The 12438-nt window shown below is 41.8% G+C and overlaps 1 protein-coding gene across 1 annotated transcript in view; it reads right to left on the minus strand.

Annotated features, from left to right (window-relative positions):
- The window catches only part of LRCH3 (leucine rich repeats and calponin homology domain containing 3), a 64231-nt gene continuing 51793 nt past the window's right edge, over positions 1 to 12438 (minus strand). Inside the window, exons 22-24 of the mRNA XM_017810456.1 lie at positions 11035 to 11172; positions 8749 to 8826; positions 1 to 3519 (exon numbers count right to left, since the gene is read on the minus strand). Of these exons, the coding sequence (XP_017665945.1) occupies positions 3391 to 3519; positions 8749 to 8826; positions 11035 to 11172 (345 nt within the window). The 3' untranslated portion in view covers positions 1 to 3390. The remainder of the gene's footprint in view (positions 3520 to 8748; positions 8827 to 11034; positions 11173 to 12438) is intronic.

Here is a 12438-nt window from a genome sequence, read left to right on the forward strand (position 1 = left end):
GTTTTAAAACTTTATTTCAAATATCCATGGTTTCCTTTTATATTATCAATGTGCTAGACGTTCACACTACTGGCAGAATACAGGCAATTTAAAATATACAATATTCAGACACATTTATATGTAACAGAAATTATGGAATGTATTTACAGACATACAGCACAGGATGAAGCTTTAAAATCCTTTACTCTATTAATTACACGTTTACACTGTTTTGAGAAATAACAAAATTAGATCACTTTGTAAAACATCACAGTATCCATATGAAAGCATTTTTTAGATGTCCAAATTCACCTTTCAAGTCCTCTGTTTCTGAAACAGTTTTTCAAAGAACCATTTATAGTCATAAAAGGGTAAAAATACCGTTTGCCATCCTGCTGCTACCAGAGGTGCTACAACAGAGGTGCTCTGGTGCTGTAAAGAGTTGTCTCTGATGGATTTGAAGTGGGACACCGGTGGTGGGGCCTCTCAAAAGCCTCCCCTTCAAAGGGGGAAGACCCAAACTCTGCTCTGCCCTGAGCCCCCAGTGGCTGGGATGCTCCATCTGGAGTGTGTAACCTCACTGAGCCTCAGACGCTGCCCAGGGCTTGCCAGGTTTGAGGATGGATGGTGACACCACACAGTCAGTGCAGGAACACCAGCAGCATGAAACACTCAGGTGGGTCCCTCCCACATCCTCCAACACAGAAGCCCCAGAGAGGAAAGACAATCACCTCTTTGCTTTAACAAGGAACTTTATACATGTTTTCTTTCAAATATTCTTTTCATGGGATACAACAAAAATTGCACATAAATACACTGGAAAATCCCAACCCATTTTGCAAGAGAGAACTGAAGTCAATTTGGTGTAACACATTAAATAAACCGTACGATGAAACTTCAGGTTTGGATTTTGTCTTAAACATCTGGACCAGATTTAGTGCTTGCCAGCATGAAAACACAGGATTACAAACATCAAACTAACACGATCCCCTACACTGAAACTGCCAGAGTGAACATTGCTTAGAACCAAGTACCCAGTGCTGGGGACCCCCCACCTGCCCAGACACAGCCCTTCCACGGGCTCGCACGGAGCCACGGCTGAGAGCCACAGGCAACGCAAACAGCCCCTTCTTGCTGGCCAGACTTGAGCCCCCACCACATTAATTACTAAAAACTAGTATTAATGAAATGTAAAACTTCCACCAACCTGAATAGTATTAAGTTTCATTCTTTTAAGTGCTGGAAGCTGGACTGAAGCAATCACCACACCCTTGCAATTCCATGAAGGGACTGGTTTTCTTCAAACAGGGATATTGAAATAGCCCATGAGGGATGTGCTGCTAAATGCAACATGTCCCTGTAACAGTACAGGTGACCTAATGTTGGAAACCAAGATGAAGTCAGTGCCCTCCTCTCTCAGATGATGTGCAGAGACAAACACACCAGGAACACCTGTGTCTGTGCTGTTGCCAGCAAGTGGCAGAACCTTCCCCTCAGCAAACTGCAGCAGAGCCTTCAGACACCTTTGTGTAACCCTTAGAGAATGAGAACACTCCTCACAAACAAAATTAAGTGAAACACAAGAGCTACTTCAGGGGGAAAGAATGCCCGTCTGGAGCTGCTCTTCCTGGGCGTACTGTGAGTTACTGGCACCTTTAGGCATCAATTCCTTGCAGGGCTCAGGAAGAGCATGAGGAGGTTTCTCCTTGCAGCTGGGCAGTTTTAAACACCCTCCAGGTGTTTTCTCCACTTGCAGCATGATCAGTCAACGAACGCCAATAAGAAGCAACCAAAATAATGATGTGAAACAAGGGATTCAACAGTCACCACAATGGACCTTGAAAGAAATACAGGAAGCAAAACAAAGTGGACACAAAACTGCAAATCAAAAGGGGAAAAACGGAGCTAAGACGAGTCCTTGGCAGCTCCCACCACAGGTTTACTTCTGCAAAAATGACTTTTAGCTAACCTGTTCCCATTTCTTCTTTCTTTATCTGCATAAAATCCTCTTGGTGTATTCTGCTTCAAATGCATCCCCAAATGGAATACTACTGATGCCTGCAGTTGCTTTCAGACCCCAAGCACCGTGTATTAGTAGCATAACATTCTGGGATGCTTGAAATTGGGCAAAACCTGACAGAGGAACTGCATGGGTGGAGACCTGGATTTTGTGAGGTCTTTTTTGGGGGGGAAAAAAAATTACTGTAATTGATCTGGTAGTGAGCTTGGCCTCGTCACTAGGAGCAGAGCACACAGAGCTGTCCTTGTTTTGCACATCAGTTTTCCAAGAAAATGCAAAACTTGTCGGCTGCCTCTCCCCTTCCTGTACACTGAATTTCCATTTTTATGTTAAGGAAAGAGGAAGTAAAACCACCACATCTCTCTACATAAACTCCAGTGATAAAGGGCTTTATTGAAAGCCTTGTCAAAACCCCCCAAAGAGAAGCTGTGTTTGCACAGGCCCTGCTCTGACAACACCCAGCCCACCTTGGGATCTCACTGGGCTCTAACCCTAATACATTCTGTGCCTGCAGGGGATGCTTCAGCCCCTCGTGAATGAGTTAGTTGACAAAGGGCTCCTAGAGAGCAGCAAGGCAGGCTGGGATTGTTCACACTGCAGAGAAATACACACTTGATTCCGGTGAGCCAGCAGAGATCTCCACCCACTGATGTCAGAAGAATGTTCCAATAAAGACGTTAAACCCCCAACAGAAAGTGAACCTAGAGAGAATTCTGATGGGATTAAACACCATTTGAACAGATCTGATTTAGTATCTTTTACTAACGTGTTTTTGGTGGAGAAAACAGGCAGTAAGTTTTCCCTTGGGAAATTTTCTTTTTCTTCAACTTTTAGTAATGAGGACATGCCAACACGAGTCACAGCTCTGTGAGGTTTGACCCTGTTACCCAACACTGCAGGTTAAGATTGTGTGATGCAATTTTTAAAATATTATAATAGAAATAGCGGTTGTTCTTTGGAGGCAAAGAAACTCCATTTCTTTGCACTCTGTGGGTAAAGAAAGAAATTTAACTCCCCATGTGACCACTGCAGCAACATCCTTTTTTTTACAAATTCCCCTAGGAACTGCTTTCCTAACTCTACATCCATATCTTCCACCTGCAAGGTCAGTTTCTACAGCTGGCTCCAACAGCCAGCCACTGGAATTCCTTGCCCTCCTCCCAACCCTCATTTTTTTAAATAAGGGGCAAAAAAATTGGTAGTAAAAATGTTACTGGAAACTGTTGAAATCTCCAAAAAAAATGGAGAAATGAAGTAAAACATTCCTGTCAGGAATCACGGAAACTCATTTCCTTAGAACAGAGCTCTGTGTGTTTGGATGCACTGCATGGGCAGTAAAGTCTTCAGGTCCTTCTGCTTAGCCAAGGTAACCCAAAAGGTCCCGGAGGTCTTTACACAGCAGACAAGTGGTGAAGTGGCTGCTGCTTTGGGGGTGCCAGCTCCAGGAGCGCCTGGACAGTCACAGCTACCTGTGTCAAACCCTTCTCTTCTAAAATATGCAGAGGCAAACATAATTGCTCCTGAATGGGGAACAAAACAAAGACAAAAACAAAATGGATGAAAACCACTCAACTGAAAAGAAAAAAAAAATTAAGCAAAAGGTGACTGAAATATGAAATGTTATGGACAGGCAGCACACACACACAGGGGTAGGACATGAAATTTCTGCTCGTGACTAAAGAACCATGACCTTGACTGTTCAAAGAAGGTGGCCTTCAGCTAATCCGTGTGTTCATTTATTAAAAAACTCTACAAACAAGAATTTGAAAAAGGATTGTGGGAGAAGAAGGGAATAACAAATTGTCCTCCATCTCTGTCCACACTGACATGGCAGAGGTTTATGAAACCAAAAGCAGATGAACTTGAGGAGGGGGAAGCTTTGCTTCAACACGATGAACCTGCTGCAACACAGAGCAGGAGAGGAACCACAACAGCACAGCTTCCTTACCAAATCACATCCCTTTTTGAGGGAGTCCTCACAGGACAAGCCTTGTCAGCTACAGCCTGAGGGGAGCCCTGCTGTGAGCAGGGAATGAGTCACCACCACTCACTCATGTCCCAGAAGTGCCCCCGGCTTAGCGGGCGACCCCCAAAATCTTTCTGAGGAATAACAGGAATACGCAAAATGCAAAAAGAGGTTTCAAAGTGTTTATTAACAGTTCTGCTATTCTCAGTCTAAGATGTACTTAAAGCCTCATCCTACAGAAGTCCTTGGCACTCCTGGCCATCCTCACTCCACAACAGCCAGGATACATGTCCAACAGTTTTCTGTATCTGTAGAAAACAACCCAAGTGTGTCCTTCCTATAGAGCTACAGAGACTATTTTTCATGTGTTATTTTCGCACCAACTGGCATTTCTCCACTCCTTGAGTCTTTACTGATTTCTGATGTTAAAGAAATCCTTCAGCACAAACAGTGGCAGCCAACATTACTCCCGCAAAGCTCCGAGTGGAAAGAAAACAAATGAACCCAGACTGAAATTCTCACAGGAAGCCACATATGATCAGGTTAAAATACATTTTTCTTCCAGCAAAATTATGTTACTTTGAAAAAAGTGTGCTTTTTAAGAAAATACTTGTAAACTTGAGGAAATACGCCTTATCTTTTTTCCTTATGTATGCAAACAGATAAGGGAAAAAGCTTTGGAATGACTCCATACCACAGACAGTAATGACAAACAAAATTTAAAAACTGGAAGGCACTGTTAGTGTAAAACCCCTTGCAGCTTTTATCACAGTGTTCACTAGAAGTTAAGAAACATAGGAACCGAGTTCATTCTAGTTCATACCAGTAAGCTGTGCAAAAATAGCTTACTTAAAAATAAAACAATGTCCCCCTGTCAAAGGTCCCCTCTTTCCTCAGCGATGTTTGGCTTGGACAGAACACTTTGTGTGGCTTGGACAGAGAGCAGCAGCTCTTTGACTTGCTCCTTTGTTAAATACTCACTTTGTGGTACAAGAGCTTGTGAGATCCACATACACATAACACATTTTACTGGTAGTGACCACATTTGCAACTCAACTCTTGTGTGTCTTAAACTGTGCTTCAGAGTTGTTCCAGGTTATCGCTGGAAGGCCAACACCACTTGCACTGGGCTTACAAGCCATTTACTACACTTGCAGATATAACAGAAATTTATTGAAGACATATTTGGAACAGCCATTTACTGAACACTTACCTGACACTGGTCTCTCAGCAGAGCTCCCTGAATCAATCTACACTCTGAGGAGACACGGTCTGTTACACACACACTGGGAGTGCCCTGAAGCTCTGAGGTGTCCCTGAGACATTAAAGCATTAAAGCACCAGGATGCTTTCCCTGGGGAGGGAAAAGCTGTGAAGCTTTATGGAAGACTTCCTGAGTTTTGTAAAACAGTGAAGAGTGCTTGTGCAGCTGGGGCTTATATTTCTGCAATTGCATGATACAAAGGTTTCTGAAAATGACAGGGTAAGAGGAAGAAGGGAATGAGCACGGAACAAACTTATGTTGGGGCGCCCACGATCCAGCGGCAACTCAACAAGTTTTTGGTGAGTTTTATCCAGAGCACAGTAAATTGCTATGACATTCTGTAGCATCTGACAGAATCTTAAAAGACTTCTTTCTGTGCCAGAAAACTTAAAGCTGTTGAAGGGCTTAATTTTTCTGAAAATTTCCTGCTTGAACTGTTGTGAAGTTCAAGCAGCTCAGGATTCACTGACAGTTATTTTAAAAATCCTGAGTCAAAGTAATAAAACAGAGTTTATAAATTTGAGACATCAAATGCTCTCAGAAGCAGGATAAGGGACTGGGGTTAAGAAAAAAATAAAGCTACAAAGATCTGTGGACAAAACTTAACAGACCGTGTCTCCTAAGACTGTGAGATCTCATCAAGAACACTGACACTGAAAAAAATACTTCACATTGTTTAACATTTTTCATCAGATAATCCTCGGGAAATTTACCAGAGTGGGTGCAATTCCCATTATACAGATGGGGAAACAGAGGCACAACCTGACAGTGCAGTTTCCTAATACTGCACCATGGGTCAGCAGACTACAGAATGCAGCCACGCCCTCAGCTCAGCCTCAGGTCTACCCCAGGGACTGCACCTCCTCCCTTGTAAAGCATTTTATCTGCTCAATGTGACACAGCAAATACAAATGTGAATGAGGTCACAGATGGTTGTGTGGGTGCACCAATGTGTTTACACATTGTACTTGTCACCTCTGTCCCATCTGTGGGAAACAAAGCACTTCATACACACAGTCTTGACAAAACCCAAAATCTGTTCCCAAGCACCGGAGTGAGGGAGGGAGGAAGCAGCACCACTACCCCTCAGCTAGAGAAAACAGACCCAGCGATAGAACATACAGAGCGTTAGCATTAGAGTACAGTAAAACACCACAAAGCCCCAGAGCTGAACGGAAAGGGAGACAAGACTGGATTCTTCTGAATCTGTCCCCAGGGAAAGAAGAGTCTCAACTGTTCTTTTAACGCTGAGGTTTAGCTGAAGAATGTCAGAAGGGGAACAAAGATTGTCCTGTCCAGAGTGTGTGAGCAGGAAGGGAAAACAGACAGAAAAAAAAGGTCAGTCAGTGAGCCATAGCAACATCCACGAAGCAGTCAGTTATCAGACATCTCAGATACAACCTACATGTTTGAGAAGCACATCACAGCTGGTTAATTCTCACACACAAATTTGCAAGACTCCTATTGCAAAGAACTCAATGTCAGTGAGGTGCCTGTCACTTGTACATCTCAAACTATTCCTTGTTGTTAAAAACAGCAGTTTACACACACTTTAGTGAAAACCATTTTTCTCCAGAAAAGAAGAGGTTACAGGTTTCTGAGATGCTGCTGGCGCTGAGTACTCACCAAAGCTCAGTTAATGAAAACGGCAGGACAAGGAATTATTCATGTGTAATTGATGCCTGAATGCAGCATCCTGCAGAAATATCTATTACTAATTAGAGTTTAAGAGTTCTGTAACTATTCCCACTGTGTGTTTTTCCCCTCCCTTTCCCACAGGTAGCTGCTATAATCAGTGAAATCTAGATGCATGTATCAATCTGTTCAGCTGCCAATTTCCTTTGATCCAAGGGCTTTAACCACAAAAGGTCCTACAGAAATGGTTGCTCTGCTGTAGTGCCTGTAATCAGCCTTTTCTAAAAGTAGCCTTCCCCTTAGAAGGTAAGTATTCCTACATAGATCCATGCTTTCAGAAAGCCCTTTATTTTTGTAATTAGTATTAAAATGAAAGGAAATATCTGCAGGCATCTTTTGAAGAAAAGCACACTAGGCTGCCACGCCACTCTTACATACAGGTATCTTACATTCACATCTCAGTGGATATGTAATGCAAACATGTGAGAGTAACTTTAGAGCTCAGGTGGGGGTGTTCCAGGAAGTTTTCCCAGAGAGACTCTCCTTGAACTCTTTCACATTAAAACAAGATACATGAGAAAAACAGGAGAGTCCCAGACAGTAGATGCAGCAGCTAGAGCAGCCTGGGATTACAAGGGACTTTTTCTTGATTGGCTTTTTTGTTTGTTTAATTGTGGGTCATTTCAGGGATCTGCTCTGTACTGCAATCCCATAAAAATTACATCTTCATACTTGAGGGAGCTATAAATAGGGAAGCTGGGATGGAATTGCACAATTTTGCTCCAGATGAATTTATATTGTGCAGCTCTGCTGGGATCAAAAGTCCAAAGTTTCTTAGGGGACCAAAATAGTGCAGGATCTCAAAGTAATAACAATCACTTAGAACTCCCTACCACATTCCAACACAATTCACCACTGAGCCATGTGAAATTGCCACACAGCTCAATAAACATGGCATCCTAAAATGCCAGTGGCTCAAATGCCTGCAAATGAAACTACCTGAAATCACCAGAAAACCCTGCATGACTGACTGAAGAGCTGCCTTTAGGTGCATCTGGCACATGAGCCACTTTTCCCTTTAAGAATACTAAAGAAAGAAACCACCACCTACAACAGAAACATTAATGTTTTGCAGTGTAACAACCCAAAATCAATTAGTGCACTTAAAGAAAAATTCAGAAAAACACGATGTATTAAAACTATTTCTACTGAGACAGCTGCTATGTAAGACAAAGTGCAAAGCACAGGACAGCATAAAACAGCATAAATGGACTAACAGGGTAGGATGGACTATTTTATATGTTTCCACCTCCTAGATCTTCCGAGTTTCAAAAGAGGACAAGGAATAGCAAAGACAGACTTGTACCATTGGTACATAACAAAAGAATTAGGATCTATGCAAAGACAGCTACCAACCATCAGAGAAAGGCCCATAACACTGCAAATGTTGGTAAGACAGGAGAGACATTCATGTAAGAGAATTATTGTGAAGGAATATGAAAAGCTTTGGAATATAAAAAACACATGCAAAATGTTACCCAAATTTTATCCCACTTTTAAGCTGTCACATATCTAATCTTAAGAAAATGTAACTGGTTTTTGAGAAAAACTTTTCAGTTCTAAAAGCAGAATTGACCTGCATCAGCTATTATGAATTTGAGGCACAACAGTGACTCAGACCTCTGATAAACTCTACCTGACTTCATTTTGCTCTGGAAGACCCTGCAAGATCAGTCTGATCAGCATTGCAGGACAGCCTAGACTTGAACCATCTCAACTTTTGATCATTTTGTTTTAATCCAAACTTTCCAAGAAGGTTCTATTTTCTGAAGCCCACACAAAACTGCATCTGCAACATTATATCAGGATAGCAGAAGTACGTACCTGAGGCACTCCAATCCTTCTGCAAGCTTCCAAGAAATTCTCCACGTTTCGTCTGCATTTTGCCATTGTAAGTTTAGGCTGCAAAAAAGCAAAGGCATACAGTGTTCTTAACTGGCGAGATTTTAAAAGATTTTTATTTTTTATTTAAATAAAACTCTTAATAAATCTCTTTGCCAACAACATACTGCACTGACATAAGCTTGTCTAACTCAAAGCAGGCTCTGCTGAAGTTTGCTTTACTTAGAAAACCGAGCCCAATTTTCAAAGCTGTTTTATGAAAAGTAAAGTTATGAATGCTTAATGTTTTTTAAAAAAGAACAATCCTAAGCTCTGCAATATTTATATACACAGTGTTATATAAAACTGGCTAACACTTTTACATGATTATTGTAAAAAATGGTTTAACTCTACTCCAGCCAAAACCAGCACGCTGGCTTTCATGCTGTGATTCCAGAGCAATTTCATTATATGAAGCAATCTAGAGTCTATTGTGGATTACTATAATGCAAAAATATACAAATATCAAACCCTATTTCAATTAACAAAGAGTTAAAAAAAAAAGGTTAGATGAAACCAAAAAATAATTGAAGCTTGCTGCTTGAAAGCCTCTTGTAGATGTGTTTGATGTAGCTGTCTGAATTGCACTCACTGGCATTTTTCAAGTGAGGGTTTTTCTGCAGTCAGCTTTCACACCTCTCCAGACATACCACAGCACAGGCTCTGTCTTGTTTCTGTTCTCGAAGCTTATTCCTTTCTGGTTCAAGAGACACAAGCTCCCTGCTCCCCTGGACAAGCTACTCACAGTCTATGTAGCAGCAGCAGCCAGTGGCCTCTGTGAGTTCAACACTTCCATAAGTGTTGGGGCTTCTTCTCTCCCCTCCACATGCTGCATTTCCCCACCAAGGAAGCAGGTTAAAGGCCAGCACTGACTTCTTTCTCCCAAAGGATGAAGGGAATACAAAGATCACATTGTGCCTGGGGAATGACACTGTGCCTCTTCTGCTCCTGGAGCCACGTGACTAAAGGCTGCCTCTTCCTTGGGATTCACATGACAAAGCCATGATTTAATTCCTCACATAGAATATTCAGGAGCTCACAAAACCAGGCCATTGAAAAGATCTTCTCGGTGACGCAAGTCTTCTGAGCAGTTGCTACATGCCTTTGCTCTGAAGGATTCCACAATCTGCCTAAAATGTTGCCGTGTCCAGTTCAATCCTTCTCAAAATAACGAGGGCATCTGCCTGTTCCCATCGAGTCCCAGGGAGAGGAACCACAATGATACCATCGGCAGCCCTGTAAGTGCCAGTTCAAATTCCAACCAACACAAAGAATGACTCCAAAAGAAGGATAAGTGAACACTACATGCATATTTCAACTTCTTCCCTCAGTCTTCAGTTTTTTCCTTTATTCATACAATTTAAAGGTGCATAACAAGCAATTTGTCTGTTCATACTACTTTTAAGTAGCTGATCCTAAATATTTTCACTAAACTTTGAATTCTTCAAACACAGATTAGGTAAATAATCTGCTGTTATCTTGCAGTTTTTGACCTTTCCCTAATTCTGTGCTTTCCCTAAATGATACACAGTAATGTGGCCAGAGACAGATCACCCTCAGTGCTTTCCAGAAACACTGAGCCAGGCAGGGTAAGAGAAACAACTTCAGAAATTTTCAAACTTCTCTGTGTGCTTCCCTCCTTGCTCTCAACAGTCCCCTGACACAACAACCTTTTTTTCCTGTTATCACAGAGGTATGACTGGATTTGTTTAGTTACAGGAGATGGTGTTCTCCAAGTAGTTTGAGTGTGCTCTGCTAAAATTCCTAAGCAGAGGAATTTCTAGAGCTGTGGACACAGGAATCAACTTAGTCCCTCCGCCTGTTTTGACTGTCTTCTGTAATGGGATCCTACTTGTAGAGAATGTTGTAATTCCCCTCTATCTGTTTTCCTGAACTTCTCAGATGTTTTAATCTTTTGACATATCCTATTTCAGTTTTCATGATGAACTCTTACTTCACTAGTCTTCAACTTAACATGTTTAGGGAGGACTTGAAAATGTTAACATTTGCTTACAATCTGTGTCAGAAGTAACTTCATTTAAATGAAACAAACCCAAACAGAATTTCTTTTAATGACACTACAGACCTGTTTCAAACAGGACAGATGGTTACTTTTTTGTCATGTAAGTCCACAGAGAACACTCGGTTTAGCATTTTTGTCTGGATCACAGGACTTTGTTGGATGTTATTCTGGACAGCTATAAAATACTGTCTTTATTACCCACTTACCACAGCAGGGGAGGGGACGTGAATGCTGGGGACAGAGCGGGGCCGCACGTGGTTGGCCAGATGGCACAGGACAACCCCGTCGGTGAGAGCGGCTCCCAGATCGCTGGGCAACGACACCTTCAGCCGCGACTCGATGTTCTGCAGAGAAACGGACATGGACACACACAGGGACTGAGGGCTGGCTTCCTCCAACAGATCCATTTGCACAAGTTTGCATGAGGCAGAGCTCCTGCATTCCAGCTCTGTCCATCCTCATGGCATTTCCAACCAGCCTTCTGAATAACCTCAAGGGAAGCTCTGTGCACTACTGAGGCCCAGAGCTGGCCGCAGTCTGGGAGCAGTTGAGTTCAATGAAGAACAGTTTCATCGTACAGCACAGTGGACTAATACAACCATTATTCAAAAATAATGGAAATCAGGGTCTAGGAACAGTATTCCTAACCCTACACATTCTCAGAGAATAGTTCTGCCAAGGGAAGTGAAAATAATTGTCTTCGTGGCTTGGAGGACAATACAGTCAACAAGACAACATTTTTGCCTTTAAATAAAAATCTGAACTACTCAGCATAAACAGTCCTTTAAAAAGGAGGTAGTTATAGCATTTGTATAAGAGAATGAATAAAAATTCAATTCAGCTTTCAAACTATTTAAAATAATGCTGTGTGAATTTCACTTTTAATACTGTATCTAAATTTTTAAGTATTAGAAAAAGATTTAAGCTTACCCGGGAAGTAGAACAAGAGACATACTACATACTGAACATTCTGGGATAAAAGAAGAGAGGGTGTGCAGACAGCACCAAGTTTTGTTTTACTTAAGGTAACTTTCTTCTTTTAGACAAAGATTGTCCTTACTTTAACAAAGAGAAGAAATTCTCTTTGTCCATCTGGGATGCTTATGGCTTTTAAGATTAGCTTCAACAAGTAAATTCTTATTTACTGGGAAAATTCCAACAATTAATGAGAGCACCTCAAGGAATCCCTTCATGTTCTCCAGAAACAAGTCTGGGGCAAAGCAGGGGAATACCTTAATGCCATGTGGCATTTTCAATATTCATGTTTATTGTCGTTGTATCTGGACACAAAATAGGAGTGTGGTGGCCCTGGACAGACAAGAAGCGCAAATATAAGAAATATTTGTGTCTCAAATGTTCTGCACTTAACTAAAGATAAGGCAAGAATCAATAGACAGATCCAGAACACACAAGGAAACCATGCTGTCAGCATGACTGGCAGCAGTCTCTGCACTCCATCTGCTTTTCTGTGGGCTTTACAGCAAAGAGGAGTTTTAAAAAAGGGGATAGTGAGGCAATTTTCCAGGGAGTTCTTTTCAAGTGTAAAAGCTGATGAGGAAGAAAGGAAGCACAAATTCATGTTAAAAGCAGAGTTCACTGGACACTCAGAA

The sequence above is a fragment of the Lepidothrix coronata genome, unplaced genomic scaffold (assembly GCF_001604755.1).
Source record: "Lepidothrix coronata isolate B3197 unplaced genomic scaffold, Lepidothrix_coronata-1.0 Scaffold29, whole genome shotgun sequence".
Classification (NCBI taxonomy): domain Eukaryota; kingdom Metazoa; phylum Chordata; class Aves; order Passeriformes; family Pipridae; genus Lepidothrix; species Lepidothrix coronata.